This window comes from Pyxicephalus adspersus, chromosome 5, assembly GCF_032062135.1.
Source record: "Pyxicephalus adspersus chromosome 5, UCB_Pads_2.0, whole genome shotgun sequence".
Lineage (NCBI taxonomy): Eukaryota > Metazoa > Chordata > Amphibia > Anura > Pyxicephalidae > Pyxicephalus > Pyxicephalus adspersus.
The window spans coordinates 21718846-21739238 of NC_092862.1; the positions used below are offsets into that span (position 1 = coordinate 21718846).

Genomic DNA, 20393 nt, shown 5'->3' on the forward strand with positions numbered 1-20393 from the left:
AATTGTCCAGAAACTCTTGGAGAGCTACAAAATGTTTGGTTGCAATACGAGCATCAAGGTGCATTCTTTGCATAGCCATCTTTCTAACTTCCCGGAAAACCTTGGTGCAGTCAGTGATGAGCAAGGTGAACAATTCCACCAAGATATGAAGGTCATGGAAGGATAGTATCAGGGTAGATGGGATGTACATATGATGGCTGACTATTGTTGGAGCATCCGGTGGGATTGTCCTAACACTGAACACTCCAGGAAAAGCTATAAGCGCAAATTTTTACCTTAACCACTAAGCCGAATAATTTTAAAAAGTTTTACTGTAAAAACTGACTGTACTGTCAGAGTACCAATAAATCCTTTGTAAGAACAAAAGAAATTTAACAAATTAAATAAACAGTACATTCAAGTTATTTCATTATTTTTCATAGTATGTAAAATTTGTATGTTTTTTGACAAAAATGGAGGGTAACCTGTATCGTAAAACCTGTATGTGATAGCAGAAAACTGGGGGAATTTCTGAATTCAACACCCAAAAATTAGTAAAAAACAAGTGTAAGATATAACTCATCAAAAAATGCGTTCCCAGTGTAATATATTAGCAATCACTATGAAGTATACAATTGCATTCACATTCCCCAGGAAGCATGTTTTTGTATAGAGTCATTAGAAAACTGGTACATGAAGACATAGCAGGATAAGTTAGAGACACCGGTGAATCATTATTCAACAGAGGGTAAGTATACCATGTGGTGTACTCGCGGAGGTGATGTGTTTCTTGGTGTAGTCTATATAAATTTCAAAGCAACTTTAAGCAGAGTAGGAGGTGAATTTTGGGCAAAATGAACCTGAAAAAATTCTAAATGATTTTAGAAATGTACCAAATGATGTAAAAATCCTGTGCATTTGTCTATATATGCCCTATTTACCAAAGGCCTTGGGGTTATAAAGTACTTTGAGATATTCTTCACCATTTACTGAAAAAAGATAGCAAACAACTTTATTTTTGTTTGTTTTCAGCATTAAAACAAAAAAAGATTGCCAATAGCCAATGTGCCATTTAGGGTATGGTTTAAAAATATATCCCAAAGGGAGAGTTTAGTTATGGAAGGTTGTGTAGTCTTTCACATATAAATATACATTTTGAAACACACAGCCTACTAGTTAGATAGCAAGAAAAGCTTCTACTGGTAATTGTGTGTGCTCTCTATGATAATAAATAAAATGACCACCTTGCCTTGGGATGTGTACACACATAGGGGCACAATTATCAAAGTATGAACTGTGTGTTCATCAGAAAAATAGCATTAATTATACACCAATATTATTATTTTTTCAGTTTGCCTAATCTTTCCGCTGAAAATATTGCCAATTCTTAGCAGGATCCCCACTTTTAGAACATCATCCTTTTCAGTAATTAAAGGAAGGAATTGCCACATTTATGAAGCCTGATTGTCATTTTTGGACTTGATAGTGGCAAATGCCATAAAAAGCAAAGGGGTTGTTTACCACTTTTGCAGCTTCTTGCCACTTGCCAAGCAATCAAGATTACTTACTCCCTGAAAATGTGAAGCGTGGAACATGCCTCTTTGCAATTGCATGTTAACATGCTGTACCAAAGCACTAAACTGCACCCAATGAAAAAGTGATCAAAACAAGAAAGTTTAGGTTCCCATGTATGTCTGAAACATTATTAAATGGTACAAATTCAGGTTGGTGGCTGTGTCCTTCCTATGGCTTTCTGTGATTTATGACTTGCTCAAGCAGAATTACAATTATGTACAGGGCAATTTTAGGGACTTCAAATTACATTTGGGACTTGATTTTCAGTTTGAATAGGGTAAGTAATGGTTTGTTTTTTAATATGTCTCCCATTCGGAAGATTTCTTTTCATATGGACAGAACAGAAGTAGGAGGTGATCTCTCCAAAGCTTTATTGTATCCACTCAAACAGTTGTCACCAGAACTGGCTTTCCCATTAAAAAATGTTTAATCTTACCTCCTGATCCTGGAAGAACTGAAAAATATTGCATCTTTGCAATATTTTTGCAATAAAGAACTGAAAAATATTGCATCAGTAAATTTCTGTACAAAAGGAAGCGATCTAGCAATATTGCCACAAATGTCTTTGTTTAGGGACTCTCTGTTCTACAAATGTGATATTGTAATGACAATGTAATGTGAAGACATTGTAACCATCAGGAAACCTACCCTAAGAAATGTCATTAAAGCATCACTGGAGTGTTTGCTGGTAGACTGAAAATGTTAAAAAATCGGATGCAAAAGATCAGCAAACACAAAACTGAAGACAAAAAAAAAAGATGAAAACAAATAATTCTGGATGACAACTGTATTTTATACACATTACTTTAACAAATGAATCATCATATAGAGTTTAGAGTTCACTTTAAATCTTTCACTGCCCATTCAAACTAAAATACCAAGTTCTTTATGGAGCTGGCCCTTATTAAGTAATAAAGTGTTTAAGTAGAATCTAATTTAAAAAAAAAATTGCAGACCACCAATGCCTTAGGCCAAATCTGTGCGCCGGGTTTGTAAAAACATATGAATATGAGAAATAAGTTCTCATGAATTGTACTTCACAGTGATATTCCCCTTTCCAAAATGGCTTTTTTTTATATTATCTAATTTCCTTACTGTCAACACGCAAAACATAATCGCCTTGCTGTCAAAGAATATTAATGTGACTTCAGAATCTGTAAACATGTATTAAACTTTCTTTAGCCACTAAAAATAATAACGGTGAAGTGCAGGAAAATCTTTCTTATGAAAATTCCAGATGCAGGCCAGGAGCGCAGTTCACAGATAGCAAGCTTGAAAGGAAGATTATCTGATGTCACTCCCACACTGTAAACGATACAAGGAGGAGGCAGATTACAAGACTTTGAGTCAGAGCAGGATTCTCCTTATATAAATTAGCTGCATTTCCTTTTTCATTTAGAGGGGAAAAAACGTCTCTTATCTGCCGGAGTTTAAAAGTATGAATGATGTGGTTAGCAAGTCATAACAACATTACTGCAAATGATATTGTTTACAGCACGGTTTCTTAGATAGGCACAGATGCTCAGAAAATCAATAAGGAAGCTACCCTTCTAAGTAAAGTATTGCCCGGAGGCCACTTTCAGAGACCAAAGTTTGGTAACACTTCACACATCGCCTAACAAGGGGCAGGTGGACAGGGGTGCTTTAAACCACAGGAAGCTATTAATTGTATTACCTAGTGCATTAACAAGCAGCAAATGGAGGGAAAAGGACTGCAGAATAAAACAATTTTTTTGTACAAAAATCTTCCTAGCCCCTTGAATATACTGAGCTCTGCATCGTCTTGGTACACTACAAACCCTTCAAAGCTTGCGTCCTTCTTTGCTGTCTGCAGCCTAGCCAGTAACAATGCACTGCCAGACTTTGCACACCTGTCCATTAATGTCGTAAAGACTTAAAATGTAGTTCCTCCTAAATGAAATGTCGCATTCCGTTCTATAAGATGTTCATGTGCAGGTTTGTCTTGTCTTTGACATAGTATGTATGAGTATGAAAAATATGTCATTCTTTTTTTAATATTTCCACCACTTTTCATTTGAACACCTTGGCTCCCTACCAGAAAAACACTATCTGTGAACTCTAAACCACTAACAGTGAGGGGCACAGGCACTGCTTATAAAATATATATATATATATATATATATATATATATATATATATATTGAAAAAGGGACAAGCAATTTTCCTTCTGCAATATGTATTCTTACCTGACTGATCTTTGGTTCAGGTGTTAAAATAGTTAAACTGCTCATGTGTAGCTCAGCATTGGTTGACAGGATACCCAGCACATCCCTGCTTCTCCTGTTGCCATCTCCTGACCCGTCCAATCAAGATGGCTCAAGATTGCAACAAGGAAGGAAAGAATGAAGATGGTGGTGCCCACAATGAAATGTGGACAGATGAGTATGACAGGGTTTGGTTCCACTTTAAGTATTGGTGTTATGAAGGTGTGCCTAAACCTTTGGAAGTAATAAAAAGATTGGTTAAGGCCGGTGTAATGGAAATGGAATTATGAGGGATGAGGTGGGAGGGGACAGAAACAAGGGGACAGGTAGTGATACAATAATACCATTAAACAATGCTAATCAAAAATAATAAAGGGAGGGCGATATTACTGTAAGGTATTCTTTGCCCAATATCAAAGCCTTTATGAGCTGCCCAGTCAGAGCACTGATGACAGATTTACTTATCTGATGAGTAGGGCCAAAGATGATTCATGGAAATAAAATGCAGAGATCAGATAGACCCGTGTACAGAACATGGAATTAACCTCCCTCTGTTTTCTTTGTAAAGCTATACCATTTGAAATGTAGATAGAAAAAGTGTTCCTGTTGTTACAGAAAAAAATGTGTTTTTTTTCCACTTTTTACCAGCAAATGGACATTTCATCAAGGAACCTTTCAATGCTGGATAAATAGGAAATTCATGAGGTGGAGACTACATCTGCAGAAGAAGGGCTTTTAAAGAAAAAGGAAAGGTTCTCAATTTTTCCTTAAAAGACAACCTATAGCTTTTTTTGCATGTAAATGGGAAAAAGATCCACTAAATATAAATAACCTTATATTTGTCATCTCACTGATATGGTCTGTCTATGTGAAAATAAAAGGTACTCTGTGGTCCCTCTGTGATGTCAAAAGGCCAAATAATTTTTCACATGTGTGTGTTATTTCTTATTATTTTAAAACAAAGGCAAACTCTACATTCCGCTTTGTGTTAGTGCAAAGTGCACAGCGGGGCTTGTGACATTCAACTTAGGTTTAAAGAATTTTTTTTCTTTGCATGTACAGTCTGCTGCCAGAATGTGTCCTTGGTGATATGGAGGAACATTAGCTGGGCCTGCAAGTAAATCAACATTGATACACATTGGTCTGATTTATTAAAGCTCTCCAAGCTTGGTTAAGTTAAAAAATCTTTGGTGTACCTGCGACAATGGTATTATGATAGGGGCAACAAAGCCGATTCACTTTTGGCACGCCAAATTTGTGATCAAACAGCTAAATCAACGTCAACAGCTATAATATGACTCCGAAATTATAGCTAAGATTTTTGGGGAATATCATTCTACACTTTATAGTAAGGTGTATGGCTCACAAAAGGGAGATCAGTCAATCCTCAAGGCCCGGATTTCTGAATATTTGGCGTGCTGTTCTTTACCTGTCTTGGAAGACTCGGTGCTTGAAAAGCCTAATGAGTCTATCTCCTTGGAGGAAAACACTGCCACATATATATCGGTATATATATATACCTATAGAACTGGTGAACTTAGCAACGCCAAAAGACCTGGACGTCCACAGAAGACAAAAGTGGTGGATGAGCGCAGAATCATTTCCATGGTGAAGAGAAACCCCTTCACAACAGCCAACCAAGTGAAAAACAATCTCCAGGAAGTAGCCGTATCGATAACCAAGTCTACCATAAAGAGAAGACTGCATGAAAGTAAATACAAAGGGTGCACCACTGCAAGCCACTCATAAGCCTCATAGAGTATTGAATGAGTATGGCTCCCTCTCTGGGTATAAAGTTAATTCCTCTAAAACTGAAGCCCTCTTTCGAAATTTACCATCTCTTCTACGACAGCAACTTCAACTACAGTATCCCTACCGAGCGCTCGGATCATGTTAAATCCTTAGGAATCTTACGGCTCTTTATATGCTACCAATTACCCCCCGTTATTTAAAGAGCTTACTTCACTTATACAAGGGGTCCATCTCAGGGATCTAAGTATTTTAAATACTGAACCAGCTTGTACCTTTATCAAGCACCAATATATGTTAAAATGGGAACGTACATTGGGAAGAGAATTACCATTAGAATATGGAAAATTATATGGGATAGTGCGTGTAAAAGCTTGTTTTGCACACTATATAATGAAAAAGCATATAAAAAAATGATGCCATGGTATCTTACCCCAAGTACACTACACGCTATTTTCCTGACTGCTAGCAACATCTGTTGGAGATGCAGAGTGGAATTGGTACTATATACCATATTTTTTGGTCATGCCCTCTCATAACACCCTACTGGTCTAGGGTTGATACCCTCCTCTCTGATATATTGGATACTCCTATATCACTCGATGTAGTCACTCATTTATTAGGCTTACCTATATCTAACGTTTTTAAATTGAATAGGAAATTAGCATGCCACATTTTAATGGCTGCTAAGTGCCATATTCCTAAACACTGGAAATCTACTTCCCCCCGGGCATTATTGATCTCTATGCTAGGATAAAAGAAATACATTAATGGAACATCTCAAGGCCAGAATATATGATAGGTTTTAAAAATTCACAGAAACTTGGGCCCCTTGGGAGGCCTACTTATTGTCCACTTCTAATATGTTTTGTCATGTTTCCATGTCTCCACTGATCCTAACTTGGGTCTTGGCAATATGTCTTCTGCCATAATTTCCTCAAGACCTACTCCAGAAAATTCACCTAACAAATACCATGCACTTGTTATTTGTCCTACATCCTCCTATGGTCCCATCCTCTATATTTCCTTTAGAATTGTGGCTGAGCCTCTATACATCTAAACCTGCCTTTTGTATATTCTTTTCTTATAATTATTGAGAAATTGTTTCTGCTATTACCACTGTTATTATCTTCCACCCAAAGTAAGATATGTATATAATGTATGTGTTGCCATTTATGACTTGAGTTAAACGTCTTGTTTTTTTTTTCTCTTTCATACTATGCAGTTCGCCTCGCTATGTTTATGTTTATATTTATTGTTCTTTTTCTCTTTGTGTTTTGTTTGTTTGTCTAAAGGCTGGAGAGGCTGGGGAGGATATACTTTCTGGGTAATCCAGCAAACCTGGAATGGATCTGGTCCAGGATTCAAAACATTTGCTAGCAAATGGCTTTAAAAAGCTTCACTGGTGAAAGTGTATCCTTTCCAGCCTTGAAGAGCTTTCATAAATCAGGCCCATTGTCCCAGTAAGCACAATTACAACATTACATCACAGTGACTACTCACTGCTTCCGTGGATTCTTTCTATGAACTTTTGCTGTTAACTGCTTTAGCACACTTCACAATGACCACTAAGTACATTTTGCTACTAAGTACATTTCGCTACTAAACTCAAGTGGGTGTGCATATTTCCCTTCTGAATTACACTGCAATAGTGCATTTTGGCATTGGAAGCCATTACAACCTGGTATTGTCACTGTTGCTGTTTGCCACTTTAACTGTTTATGTCCTCTGAACACCTCTGGAACAGTGCATTTTACATCTCTCCCCTGACCACCACTGTATTAATGTGAACTTGGTAATGCCATGGTACCTGTGCACTTCTTTTATGACCACCACCTTACTCTCTACACTGACCATGATCAATGTGACAATACAGCACAGATGAACTGCTGCTGTACGTATATGCAGTACATTTTACTTTGCATTCCGTGCACTAGGACATTTTGGTACATTCAGTATTAAACCCAATTTCTGGACACCCTTTTTCTAGTTTTAATAATAATTGAAGCAACAAATTAAAAAGGTCATCTCTCCGTCACCCTCCTGCTAATAAAATGTTTTTTGTCTTCACGTAGCATACCTGAATTGATCCCATTTCTGCTACTACTTGCCCTGGTTGTAGCTCTACTGTACTGGAGGGCAATACTCGGTCAAATTCAGATACTTTAACTGTGTGAATTTGAAAAAATAAATTTATGATACACTGTATTAATAAACACAAAGCTGCATACGTTTGTATCATTTCTATCTGTGCAGTGGTCAGCTTTCAGCAAAAAAAAACAAATTAATCCCAACATGTCAATAAGAATATTGGCTCATTTGTAGAAATGTCAGAAACTGACCAAAAGCACAAAAGACATTAAAACCACATGGTTACTAGAAAGCACAGCAAAGTAAGGAAGAATAGAATTCTTCAGCTCAGTAAGGGTTTTGGGTGGTCGTCTGTTTTAACATATCTATTCAAAAAACAAGCAGAGAGTTTCTAACAACAGTATTATTTAAGGCTTTCCAGCTGTTTCCAAAATACGCAACACTTAAAAAACTGTTTATTTACATAATTTTTAAAGACTAAATACCAGCACTAGGGGGCACTGGTGGAACCCCTAGGTTCTATCTCTCAGCCTCACGAGCCAATAGAGATATAGTAGATTTCTTGAACAGCTGGGGAACTACAGGATGGCCATTCCTAGTCTAGACAAGTCAAACGAATTAAGTCCATAAAATGTGGAAGGGGAAAAGAAGCATACAAGTCATAAAAGCAAAAGTTTACATTTCAAGAAGTCATGTAAACATAGTTTATCCATGTTAAGAAGTTAAACATGCTGAGCAATCTAACCTATCATGTCAGCTCAGTGCACACATTTGTAAAATGTCAGCACACCTTGTTGTTCCATCAATTATACGGGCACTTAACCCAAAAGACCCCTGCTACATGGAGATTCATTAATCACATTGGTCAGTTAATGCACTCTAAGACTTCTGAGTATTTCAGGATCACCATCAAAGGGGCTCTTTTATGTGCATCGTGAAAACAGCTCAGTAAAACACTGTGCCATGTGAGAGCTGCCAAGTGGACCAAAGCCAAGCAGCAAATTACTGCGCGTTGATGAACTCGTTAGATCAAAAGAAATCGCAGTCATGCTCTGACTCCGCCGAGAGTACACCTTTGACAACAAAGAATGTGCAACTCTGTTTAAATAAAAAGAAAGAAAAAACATAATACAATCACAAAAAATGTTGATTTTAGCCATAGAAGTGGTATAGAAATGTTTTCAGTTGTCTCAAATTTCACACGTGAACAAGACATAACACAAAAACTAGTCGTAATGTCACAAATAAAACATGAAGTATAATTAAAATAATTAATAAAAATTGGACAGGCACTTGTCCAAACTTTGTCACTGATCTAGATTGGGCATATGGGTCAAGAAACCCCTGAATTACTGGAGTGCTTTTTCTAGGTCTACTAAGAAATAAATGCAAGATGGTCATCGCTACGTCAGAGCTTGCACTTTCATGAATGATAAAATGCCACCTACTGATGTCATTGTGTTGCAAATTATCTTAAAATCTATAGATTATATCTGCAATGTATATAGTTCAGCACTCAAAATCTGCAAAGATTAGCATAATATTTGTTTTAATATATTTTATTCAGTGACTTGATGTACCTTGTCAGATACACAGATCTGTGTGAATTATAGATTACGTTTAAGAGTAAATTTTGAGTTTAGCAGTTAAGTTATGTATCAAGTGTATCTAAACTCCAAATGAAAAATGTTATGTATTTAATGTATCAGGGCTAATTTATCCAGCCTAAAATTTTTGTACATGGGAAGTTACACAATGCATATTTGTCATGATCGAGATATTGCTTTTTTGGAGCCACATTTTATATGACAAGTTATACTTAAAAGAGTAATACATAGTAAGTTACATTGGGAGTGTATGTAAACCCTAATTATGAACATGAACTGCTTATTGGATTTCAATGGTAGAACTAAAGTACCACTTTTAAAAATGCTCAGTCAGGCAGAGCATTATTTCAGAAAGGGTCAGACAATGTGCCTTCTGCAAAAATCCTTCCTACCTGTCTGATCACTCTGGGGGAATGCCAGAAAAGGATAAGAAGCAAAAGCCAGAAACCCCAGCTTTCCCCTGCACTTGCAGGACTGAATGAAATCCCATGCCTCTGTGCAGGAATTATGCCCAGCCAATCAAAATGGCCAAAGATCACAAGGAGGAAGAGAGGAAGTAAGAAGATGGCAGCTTTCTGTGATGGAATGAGGGCAGGTGAAAAAAGTGGGTTTAGTTTTGCTTTACCATAGCACTAACAGAGAAAATAAAAGAAATTCATATTTCCGGTTTACATACAACCTAAATGTACCTTACTAAGTATTAGGTTTGTAAGTATAACTTAGCATCCAAAATGTGTCTCCAAAAAAAGTGCATCAACTACTACATGCCAGGATTTCAGTGAGAGGTACTCAATTGGTACCAAGTACACAAAGATTAGTGTTTATTCAGAAATTTCATGGTTGACTACATTAAATATCTTAAGTAAAAAAAAACTAAAGACAAAAACATAAATTAAACCAACTTCTTTTACAGAAAGTGGAATATCTTTGTATGAACATGTATTCCTGTGAGCGATATATAGATATTTCCGGCAATTATGAGGTTAAACATCACTCCGAAACCAAATCCCCAGACGTTGGAGGCTTTAAATAGATTAATGGCCGCCTGAACTGACAGTAAACTAAATAAAGATTAGATTTCCATTCCACTACTAAGCGCAGAATGTTAAATGAACATTTCAGGATTAACAAAACAAAAAGTCTCTTACAATTTATATTTTGTATCCAGTCTATTTTTATCTCCTTTAGCCTGAGATTTTTTTCTTTTTTGCGGCAGTCAACCGCTGACAGATTTGCTGACAAGCCGTCATTTCAAAGGAGCTTTTCAGGATGTAAAAATGCTCCATCGATCTGTAAACATTTGTTCTAAAAAAAGTGAAAACATATATGTGTGAAATATCCACTGAGAACTTTATCCATGGAGTAGCAAAATTCCAGTTAAACCCCTGACATTCACCATTAAAATGTTGTACCAACTTCTAGTAGAAATATAGTAACCAAAAAAAAAAAACAGCAGTTTCTAAATAAAATTTTAATAAATAATCCCGGATACAATCATTTTCTTTACTGTAAGTGGCTACTTGGAATACATTCATGTTTACAAATGGCTTTAGCAATATTTCAGTCTCTTCAAACAAGCACATGCAAAATTAAAGAGACACGCTAACTTTTATTACGCTGTAATATCTGCATGCAGCTATATCTACAGTAAAGGCAGCCATGGCTTATCTGTATGGTCCTCCGCAGATTAACCAAACTACATACTTATTCAGATGAAAACATAAATAGTAATTTCTGGTTCACCTACTTTGCGAGTCAGTAAAAACGTTCCCACTTTTAATGCTCTACGCCTACTTTATTGTTATTATTTTTATTAATAATAATAAACAGGATTTATATAGCACCAACATATTATTCAGCACTGTACATTAAATGGGGTTTTCAAATGACAGACAGTGAGACACAGGAGGAGGAGAGGACTTAAGACCAACACTATAAATACTTTATTTTTGGTGACTTTTTTTCCTATAGTGTTCTCTATTGAAACTGGTATTGCTGTGTGCTGATGGCCATCATTACATGCAGTGCCATGTGTCATTCTGTGTTTAGGTTCCTGTTACAGTGCACAGAGATGTGTTTTCATGCCTGTTCATTGATTTCAACAGAATAGAGGACTCAAAACCCATCATTTCAAACTTGCCTACCCAGCTTCTTCTCCTGCGTTTTAAAACCTTTACTACTTACAGACCACTACATATATACCCTCCTATTGTGTAATACTTCCCCCACGTCCTAGATTGTAAGCTCTTTGGGGCAGGGTCCTCTTTTTCTCCTGTGTCACTGTCTGTATCTGTCTGTCATTTGAAACCCTGATTTAAAGTAGAGCGCTGCGTAATATGTTGGCACTATATAAATCCAGTTTATTCATTTTAATAATAATAATAATAATAATCACTTAAATACATGTGAATAAAGCTTGAATTTTTGTCTAGTGCACATAATTTTACAAAGTCATTTCCAGTGTTAGTGCAGAAATAGGATTGGTGGGCAGAAGAATCATACTGCTCATCACAAGCCCACATTTGACTGTTTGAGGTAAAGGTGGTTCATTTATTGAATAACACCTGATTTTGTCAGGTCCACCAGCAGCTAAATATCAGTAACAGAATAAAATAAAAATGGTTATTCAGTTGTTTGGAAGGATCTCTTTTGTGAGTGAAACTGCAGTGACATATACATTGTAGAAGTCTCAATAAAAACGTAGTGTGCAAATGTTATAAATATACACACATATATATTTCACAGAAACACACCAAGCACAATACACTTGTATTCCTGTGTGTAACACTAAAATGTGTAACCCCTGTGTTACACACCCTGCGGCTATAAAAAGTCAGCCTGTGACCTTCGCAATTAAATTTGAATTAGTTTCTACTGTGCAGAATTCTCAGTGTCATGTTTAGGATAGACCACCTACATGCTTCCTCTCAATATATATTTTAGTAAGAATTTCAGTCACAACCACACTTTAGTGTCACCAAGGTGAATGTGCACAACTCTTACAAATGACAGCTGTGACCCTTTCTGCTTTCAGTATTGACATATGTCTAACATGTAACAGTAATGTAAACTTCAATAGATCAAGATGTCCATGTAACTGGCACAAAAATAAATGTAACAAACTGCACTTATTGAGTATTTGTATTTTAGACAATTTAAGGAAAATGTAAAAATATAAATCTGCTCTATATATGTAAGGGAAAAACTTTATATACATACATTTATATACAAAGACCGCCTTTCCAAAAAGAAAAGTCACATACTTAGACCAACTTTAGCTTTGATAATGACATGCATTCGCTGTGATATCATTTCCATAAGCTTATCCAATGTCAACATTTACTTCTATCCAGCGTTGCAATATTTTTTTGCTAAGATCTTCTAATAATGATGGGAGAGCCTGACCGCTGAATAGTCTTCTTCAGTACACCCTAAAAAATTTCAATGGGGTTAAGGTCTGGATTTTGTGGTGACCAATCCATGTGTGAAAATGATGTCAAATGCTCCCTGAACCACTCTTTCACAATTTGAGCCCAATAGGGAAACCCGTCCGGGTGCACTCTGTTTCTCTGGAGCTGACATGTTTAGTAAGTGGGTGGGAGCCAATGTTTTGTCAATTTAGGCTACTGACCTGCTATGAAATAAATTCTAAAACCACTGACAAGTCAAATGAACAATATCTCATTACAATGGCCCATGTGAAGGGGTGGGGTGTAGTAAACAGCAAACAGTTCTTGAAGGGAAAATAGGCAAGAGTAGGGAGTGAAAAAAAAATGACCAGATTGTGATAGTGGGACAAATTAAACCATCTGCAAAATCACAGGTTTTATGGGGTGCTTCTGGTGTGCAGTGGTTAGTACATGATAGAAGTAGTCCAAGGAAGGACAACCAGTAAACCAGCAACAGGGGTATGGACCCCCAAGGCCCAGTAATGCACACGGAAACAGCATCTGTTGCACAACTTGCAGAAAAACCTGATGCTGATCTTGAGAAAAAATGTGTCAGAGCACAGTGCATCGTTGTTTCCTCTATATCGGCCAGATCATGCTGGCCCTTATCCACTTTCAAAATTGCAATGGGTATATGTGTAAAACATAACTGGTTCATACTGTCAACACAAAGAAAATAAATAAAAAAGGGAAAAAAGCATACCAAAGAGCACTGTGCAACACAGCAGGTAAAGTAGTAATCATTAGCCAAGCTTAGTGTTCTAGGACCTATACCAGCTACTGGTTTTCTGGAACAAGAAAAACAAATGTTGCAGTAATTTTTTTTTAAATTTCAAATTTCAGATTCAGAAGTCTCACATATGCCCAATAGTAAATCCGGGCCTCTCCAAGTCTCCAGCAATGTTTCATATTTCATTAAGTCAGATACTCTGTTTCCCCTTACAGATCTCTTTACCGTATTTTATATACTGCTCCCATTTTAAAAGCTCTGCAGAATTTTGATCTGCCACAATATACAGTATAATAATCTCTGAAAAACAATAGCAAGAAAACACTCACAGGGACAGGGTTGAAAGTGGCTCAGCAGCTTTCATCATATGTCAGGGCTGTTTAATGTTTTAGCATTTCTACTGCAATACGGCCAAAATATACTTGGCTTTGGTATTCAGTTGGCTCTTGAGCTCACAGTGTGCCAGATGTGGCTAAACATGCCAGTGAAAAACACATTCAACTACTTTCCCTCTGTTTTTTCATAATGTTTGCCATGTGCTAATTAAGAAAATGACCTCATTGGAGCTTTACATGGCATGACCTATTATTTATAAGCCTGTTTGCATTTAAACGGATGTGTCACTAATATGATAGCAGGGTCCACTGACATTCATTAGTAGGTACATATATACCTACTATAAATGGTCCATTTTTCTTTTTTGACCCTACAAATGTGGGTAGCAGATAAAGCAGCTTTTAGACTGGTCAGTACCACTTTCAGTGATTTATAGGAATTAGGGCCTTCCAAGAGCATTCTAATTTAGAGTCTCTGCACACACAGGAATAATAATACTGCAATAAAGCAGTTGCTGATAACAAAATGTATATATCAGATAATTTTTAAATGCAAGCTTCTCAAATGTTCTTGGAGAGAAACCCTAGATGGACGATGTTAGGTTTGAGTCTAAAAAAAAATGTTAATAGTGTGTCCCCCCAAATATGCCGTCATCTTCCTCAGTATCTTAGGGCTCTAGATCTCTTCCAGTTCCCTGTTCACCACTCCGTGCCTACCAACAAGTGTTTCAATATTGGTGGCACATCTTTACTTTGACCACCCCTCATTATCTGTGCCCACTTTTTTTTTTCTTCACATAAATCCAAAAATAATAATTAAGGTAGAATAATATTAAATAGTGTGAAGCAATACAAGTTCTTGTAGTGCTGGGTCCTGGGTCCTTTCACAGCTGGACAATACCTGCTTCCCATGTGTGGTTTTCCTTCATAAGCTCCGATTTCCTTCCACAAGCCAAAAAAATCTACTGAAAAGCAGATTTGATTCCTCTCAGATTGTCATGATATATGGTTTAAAACCTAGATGCAAATATAAATGGGGACGGGGACTGTTGGTCACACTGGTACATATACTGTAAGGTGACATGTGATTTGTGAATAAATCAAATACATGCGTTGACTTATGGTACGGCTTTTAAAAAAAATAAATAAACGCAAACTAAAATAAAATCACACATTTAGAAGTAACCAGTACCCATCTTCAGGGCATGAGGAATAACGAGTGAGGTTTAAACCCCTGATTGTATTAGTCACCATCATCCAGTGTTTCATGTACATTTTTTATTCACCCGTCAGACAAAGACTAAAGCAAATATTAATTAGTAGTGTAAACTGAACATTTCCTAAGTATGGTGGAGGTGAATCAAAATCTATAGCATCCTTTCTCCAACCCATAATGTGAGCTGACCTTTCCTGAACTGCAAAACATGTAGGGAACTGGGAAGCTATAAAGCATGTAGAAGTGATGACATTTATGCATCGTGTTTACCAGACTCCATATACTCTATTTGGTAAAGAGTTCTGCTAGCATAATAAACACAACATTTCAGAGCAACCTGTGGTTTCTATGTCACCAAATCCTTATATGGTGTTCACATTTGTTACCAATAAAGCATTTGCACATATATATTTAAGGACATAATTTACTGTTTTACTACTGAAATGAATTGCATTGTTGGAAGAAAACTTCCTTTTTTCAGATGAAGGGAGATAAACAACAAAAATTAGATTCATAAACCACTCCATTCAAGGAAAGTACACTATGTACTATGGTTTCATGGGTCCGTCAAATGAAACTGAACATATGAAATTAGCAAAGAGAACAATAACATAAAACCCCAAGATGTATATGCTGCTATTTTCAGACTGCTCATAAAAACAGAAAGACTTGCAGGTATGATTTAACTACCCATCAGTCCTGATGGACCTGTAAACATCAATGGGGAAGAGGATCAGAGGTGTTGAGGGTCATGACAGGTTTTTTAACCGAAATAATTGTTTCAATCTGACACTCAGTTGCTATTGGCCATTATTTGACATATATATTTGCTACACACTCGTTTTTATTTTTAAATATGCCATTACTATAATGACCTCAACATTACTATAATGACCCAACAAAAAGTACACTGATGTGTTTACATTGTTACATGATTTTGCCTTTAGAGGCAATAAAAATGCAAAATAAAATAATATAATTAGAATGGCTTTTGTATATGTAATAATATGTGTAATAAACACTCATAGCAAACATTTGAAAAAAAAAATCTGTTGTATTTGAGCCACATTTTTTTCAACCTAACTATGTAACTTTTATCTTTCCTCCACATCTACCTGAACCATAAGGGCTAATCGTGCTGCTGTATCATCACCATGTCACCTAAACTAAAAGTGGTCATTTCAAAACTCATTGCACAAACATGTTGCTCTTATTGAAAAAACTAGAGGAGATGTATAATGGTAAAAAAAAAGCATTTATTTTAAACAAATTGGCCATTACATAGCAAAAGCAGTGGTTACATTAGTATTTTCATCTACTTTGCATCTCCATCAGAAAGCATCTTTAAAAATGTGGCGGGTTCTTTTTAAATCAGGAAAAAAAGCAAATTTACATGTGTTTTGCAGGTAAGATTTAGGCGTGCCCCATTCACCTAAGTCTTAAACCCTGTCAGCGAACTCGATGTTCCTAAAGAGAAATTCCTCCTTTATTCTCCCACATGTGATTTATTTTAGTTGCTGCTAGAAAACTTGGAAAACAAAGAAAGCTGCAGAAATTCTCTATAACAATGGGGCTTTCTATTGTAAGACATGAACGTTTAATTTAGGAGCTTCACATACAGACAACTAACACAAAAAGCATAAAACAGAGACTGACTGCAAAACCGCAAACATTCAAAGTTGTGCATGTTCTTTAAGGACATGGACAGGAGACAATGTTCTCTGTAAAAAGCAAAGACTCTTGTCACAGTACAACAATGATCTTTTATGACCTAATTACCCTGCAAACATTTTGTAGATATGACATATTTACAGTTTTGTATTTTGAAATAAAGACTGTAAATGGCAGGCTTAAGAGTGCCTACTTGCATCATCCTAGACAGTCCTCCACTTTCTTTCGAAAAATTCAGAATAGTCTTGTTCATGTGCTACTAAACAGTGCTAAGTATAAGATCAATGTCTAGAATCTGCAATACAATTTGATGTACCGCCCTATTATTACTAGCCCGCATTTTACACCATATGTTGCACATTCAAAGAGTCTAGGTATCTGAGAAGTGCTTGCAAAGGTAAGGGAATTTAGGATGACCTCTTACTACCTCTTGATTTTACAGTAGCAGGAATGTTACTCATTGTATTACACAAGTCTCAATTTAAAGAAAAGTGGCCTGTTGTGAAATAATTAAAACGTATTTAAAACCACTCAGTATGCTTGAATTGTCCTCTGAAGCATCCAGCTACAAAACTGTGTAATCTGGTCCAACCTGAAGCAGCCGATTTTCAAGTCTTGGAAATTGAAAACTGTTGATTTTCCCATGCTGATTACTTGGCAATAACACAAGCAATTAAAAACTGTAAGTGCTTACTGTATGGGCTTGCTGTATATTGTACATTTGCATTAGCTTACACTTTTTCTCCTTTTAAAGCTGAACTCCAGGAAGATATAAAATAAACACTGCTGAATACAGTTATATATTTATTGTAAAATATTTAGATTTAAAAAAGCAATCATGTACAAGTACCTGGATCTGCACTGTAATTACCTGCATGAAAGCCCTTGTACAGCAGAAGTCAGAATGGGAAAGAAAATGTCAGTACTCTGAGCCAATCAGGCTCTGCTGCATGAACATGTGGACATAACGAAAGAGGAAAAGTTACCTTTGCTGCAGGCGGTCTCATCACATGCAAGGAGCTGACAAAGCTACATTTCCTAATTGCAATAAAGAAAAGTCAAGCCACTAACCTGGCTCTGCTAATTTTAGGTAGCAGCTTTCATGTATCTTTTTAAACTCTTTTTAAACTCTAGTTAAATCTGTTTTCAACTTTAAATACTTGATTATTGTTTGAATATGTTTTGTACCAACAAATACTTGAATGAAAGAGTCAGACAACAGTGACTTATGGGACATTCTGGGGAGCAAAAGGTTAAACATGAACTAACCCGTCATCTCTTACCTCAGCGGCCATGTTTGTTTGTTCAAATCCAGCCATGTTGGCTTGTACCAGCTGTTGCAGAAGTTGTGCTTGAGCCACACTTAGGAAGAAGTCCAAGCTTGTGGTAATATTCACTTCCAAGGAATGGCCACACACTAAAATATCCTGAGGTGAAAAGGTAGATCGCATGTCAATTATGTTTACTCAAGCTCGGGGGACCAAACAAACCTCTAAAATATCCGTGTCTAACATATCTTAAATCAACTGCACCTGAAATACTGACATGTGGGTGCCAAATTCTTCAAACAGAGATTATTTTCATTTGCAATCAATACGAATATTCTGCTGCTGAGCAAATCTGACATGTCAAAAATGCAGCCATTCACTTATATACCTCTGAGAACCTCTACAAACAGAGTGAAAAGCTGCAAGGTTATTATAATATGTACACTGATGCAAGTAAGAGCAAACAATTGCAAAAGCATATAGAAAATAGACTCTGGGGGTCACAGCCTGCTTGGTTTTGGGGCATAGAGCTGGAGGAATAAGTACTAAAAATGCTTTAGTAAAACCAGAAATGTAGGAAATGGTATACCGCCACTAGGATTATCAAATATTGGAAGGAGTCTGCAATACATATGATCAAAATCCTGTGGCCATGTTATAACTAGAAAGGCAAATTAAATCAAATATTCAGTGTACCCTAATTCTTTAGCATAAGAGTGTGGCTGAATGTTATTTACTTATTTGTTCAGTTGCTAAAGAAAAAAAAACTCTTGAAACAAAAAGCAAGTGCATACTTTGAAAATGGGATCTTTTGGGACATGGCAGTTCATAGTCATATTTATGCTTTTAAAAAAACATTAGGTGATCTTGGTTTTGATATGTCAATATAGTGGGGAAATGTTTCCTATATCATGCAATTTTATCATTTTTATTTTTTAGAATTGAAAGGGAAAAAAAACATAGGTGTGTAGGAATCAGTGCTACAAACTCCTGAAATACAACTCAATAAATTGTTATACTCAGATACAATTTTGTCTCCTAGTAACAATTCAAGGTAAAAATAGTTGGAATGTTGGATGAAACCTTTCTATCACAGAGTAGGACAACAAAGCAAAGGAGAATGGTCAAACTACATAATATTCAAAAATATATATAATATATATATATATATATATATATATATATATATATATATATANATATATATATATATATATATATATATATATATATATATATATATATAATGTACATCTCTCCAGGGCTACGGCCCATGGGCCACATGCAGATTTGCTAGATCTGGCCCTCTGCTCATTCCCTCTCTGCTCCTTGTCTTGAGATCTATGAGATTGTGCTGCCCGGAGAGGGAGCTTCCTGGGCATGCTCAGTGTTATCTCCCTGAGATGTGATATTTTCAGGGTACATGGGGGATCCTAAGAGCTGCTACTTAATCAAATTTAGCCCCTAAACATAACAAGTTGCCAGATAAGAGGTCACAAACATAAAATTCTAATTACAAGCAGGAATATTTTTACATTAACGGGGGGGCTATTTCAAGATCTTGGTACCCAAATTGAGTTTGCATGTTAGGGAACCAGTTCGGACTGGTGGTGAGGTTGCAGTGCGTTACCCCTTCCTCATGTCAAAGAACCTGGCCTAGGGATAGACGTTCAGTACTGCTCACTGCCGCCTGAGATCAAATCTGCAGATGCTGGAGTGTGAGGCACTGAGCGGATGGTGGGGTGCCTGTTATATATAGCTGACCACTTACTTTCAATGATTCTCAATTTCTCGGGAACAGAGGGATGCTGACAACTGGAAAGGTGGGAGCCAGTAGGTAATGCCCTGTCACACATACCTATTTATTCCCTTACTTCTTATGAACCCCAAAGAAAAAGGAAATGTAAGTGCAAGTGAAGGACTCCTGTGGCTAACTCCCTCTAAAATTTTATTGTTGCAGCGCCATCACAAGGTAAGAAAAACTATAGTTATTATAACATGCTTCCCTGTCACACATAGATGGCCACTTACCTTCTGTGAACCCTAATTTCTCAGGAATGGAGATATGTAGGGACCTGAAGATGTAGTTGTAAGAACATGTACACATTGGCTATCTGAATACATGAATTGTGTTTCTCTGGAAGAATCCATTGTAGGGATTTTAGGGTACAAAAAGGATAGCATCCCTCTATAACTGACAGGATGCATTGTATTATGTAGTTTTTGGTTTTAAATACAGAAATGGTGAGGGGGGAGCATATTGTGACTGACCAGCACTGTATGATATATTTAGTGTTGTATCTTTCATTAATAAAATGTTGCATTAATAAAATGAGCATCAAATGGTGAGTGCAGAAATTCTTGATTTGTCATTTCCTTTATGTGGTGCATGTATAATATAACTAGAAACATTTCAATTTAATTTCATTTTAAATTAAAACTATTCAAGTTTTAAACATACATCTTTAATGTTTGTTTGCATTGTGGCCCACATGTTT

The 20393-nt window shown here is 36.4% G+C and overlaps 1 protein-coding gene across 2 annotated transcripts in view; it reads right to left on the bottom strand.

Moving 5' to 3' along the window:
• The window catches only part of VPS13B (vacuolar protein sorting 13 homolog B), a 520025-nt gene that overhangs the window by 154545 nt on the left and 345087 nt on the right, over nt 1-20393 (bottom strand). For both annotated transcript variants that reach the window (XM_072410846.1, XM_072410847.1), the window contains exon 33: nt 17911-18054. In XM_072410846.1, the coding sequence (XP_072266947.1) occupies nt 17911-18054 (144 nt within the window). The remainder of the gene's footprint in view (nt 1-17910; nt 18055-20393) is intronic.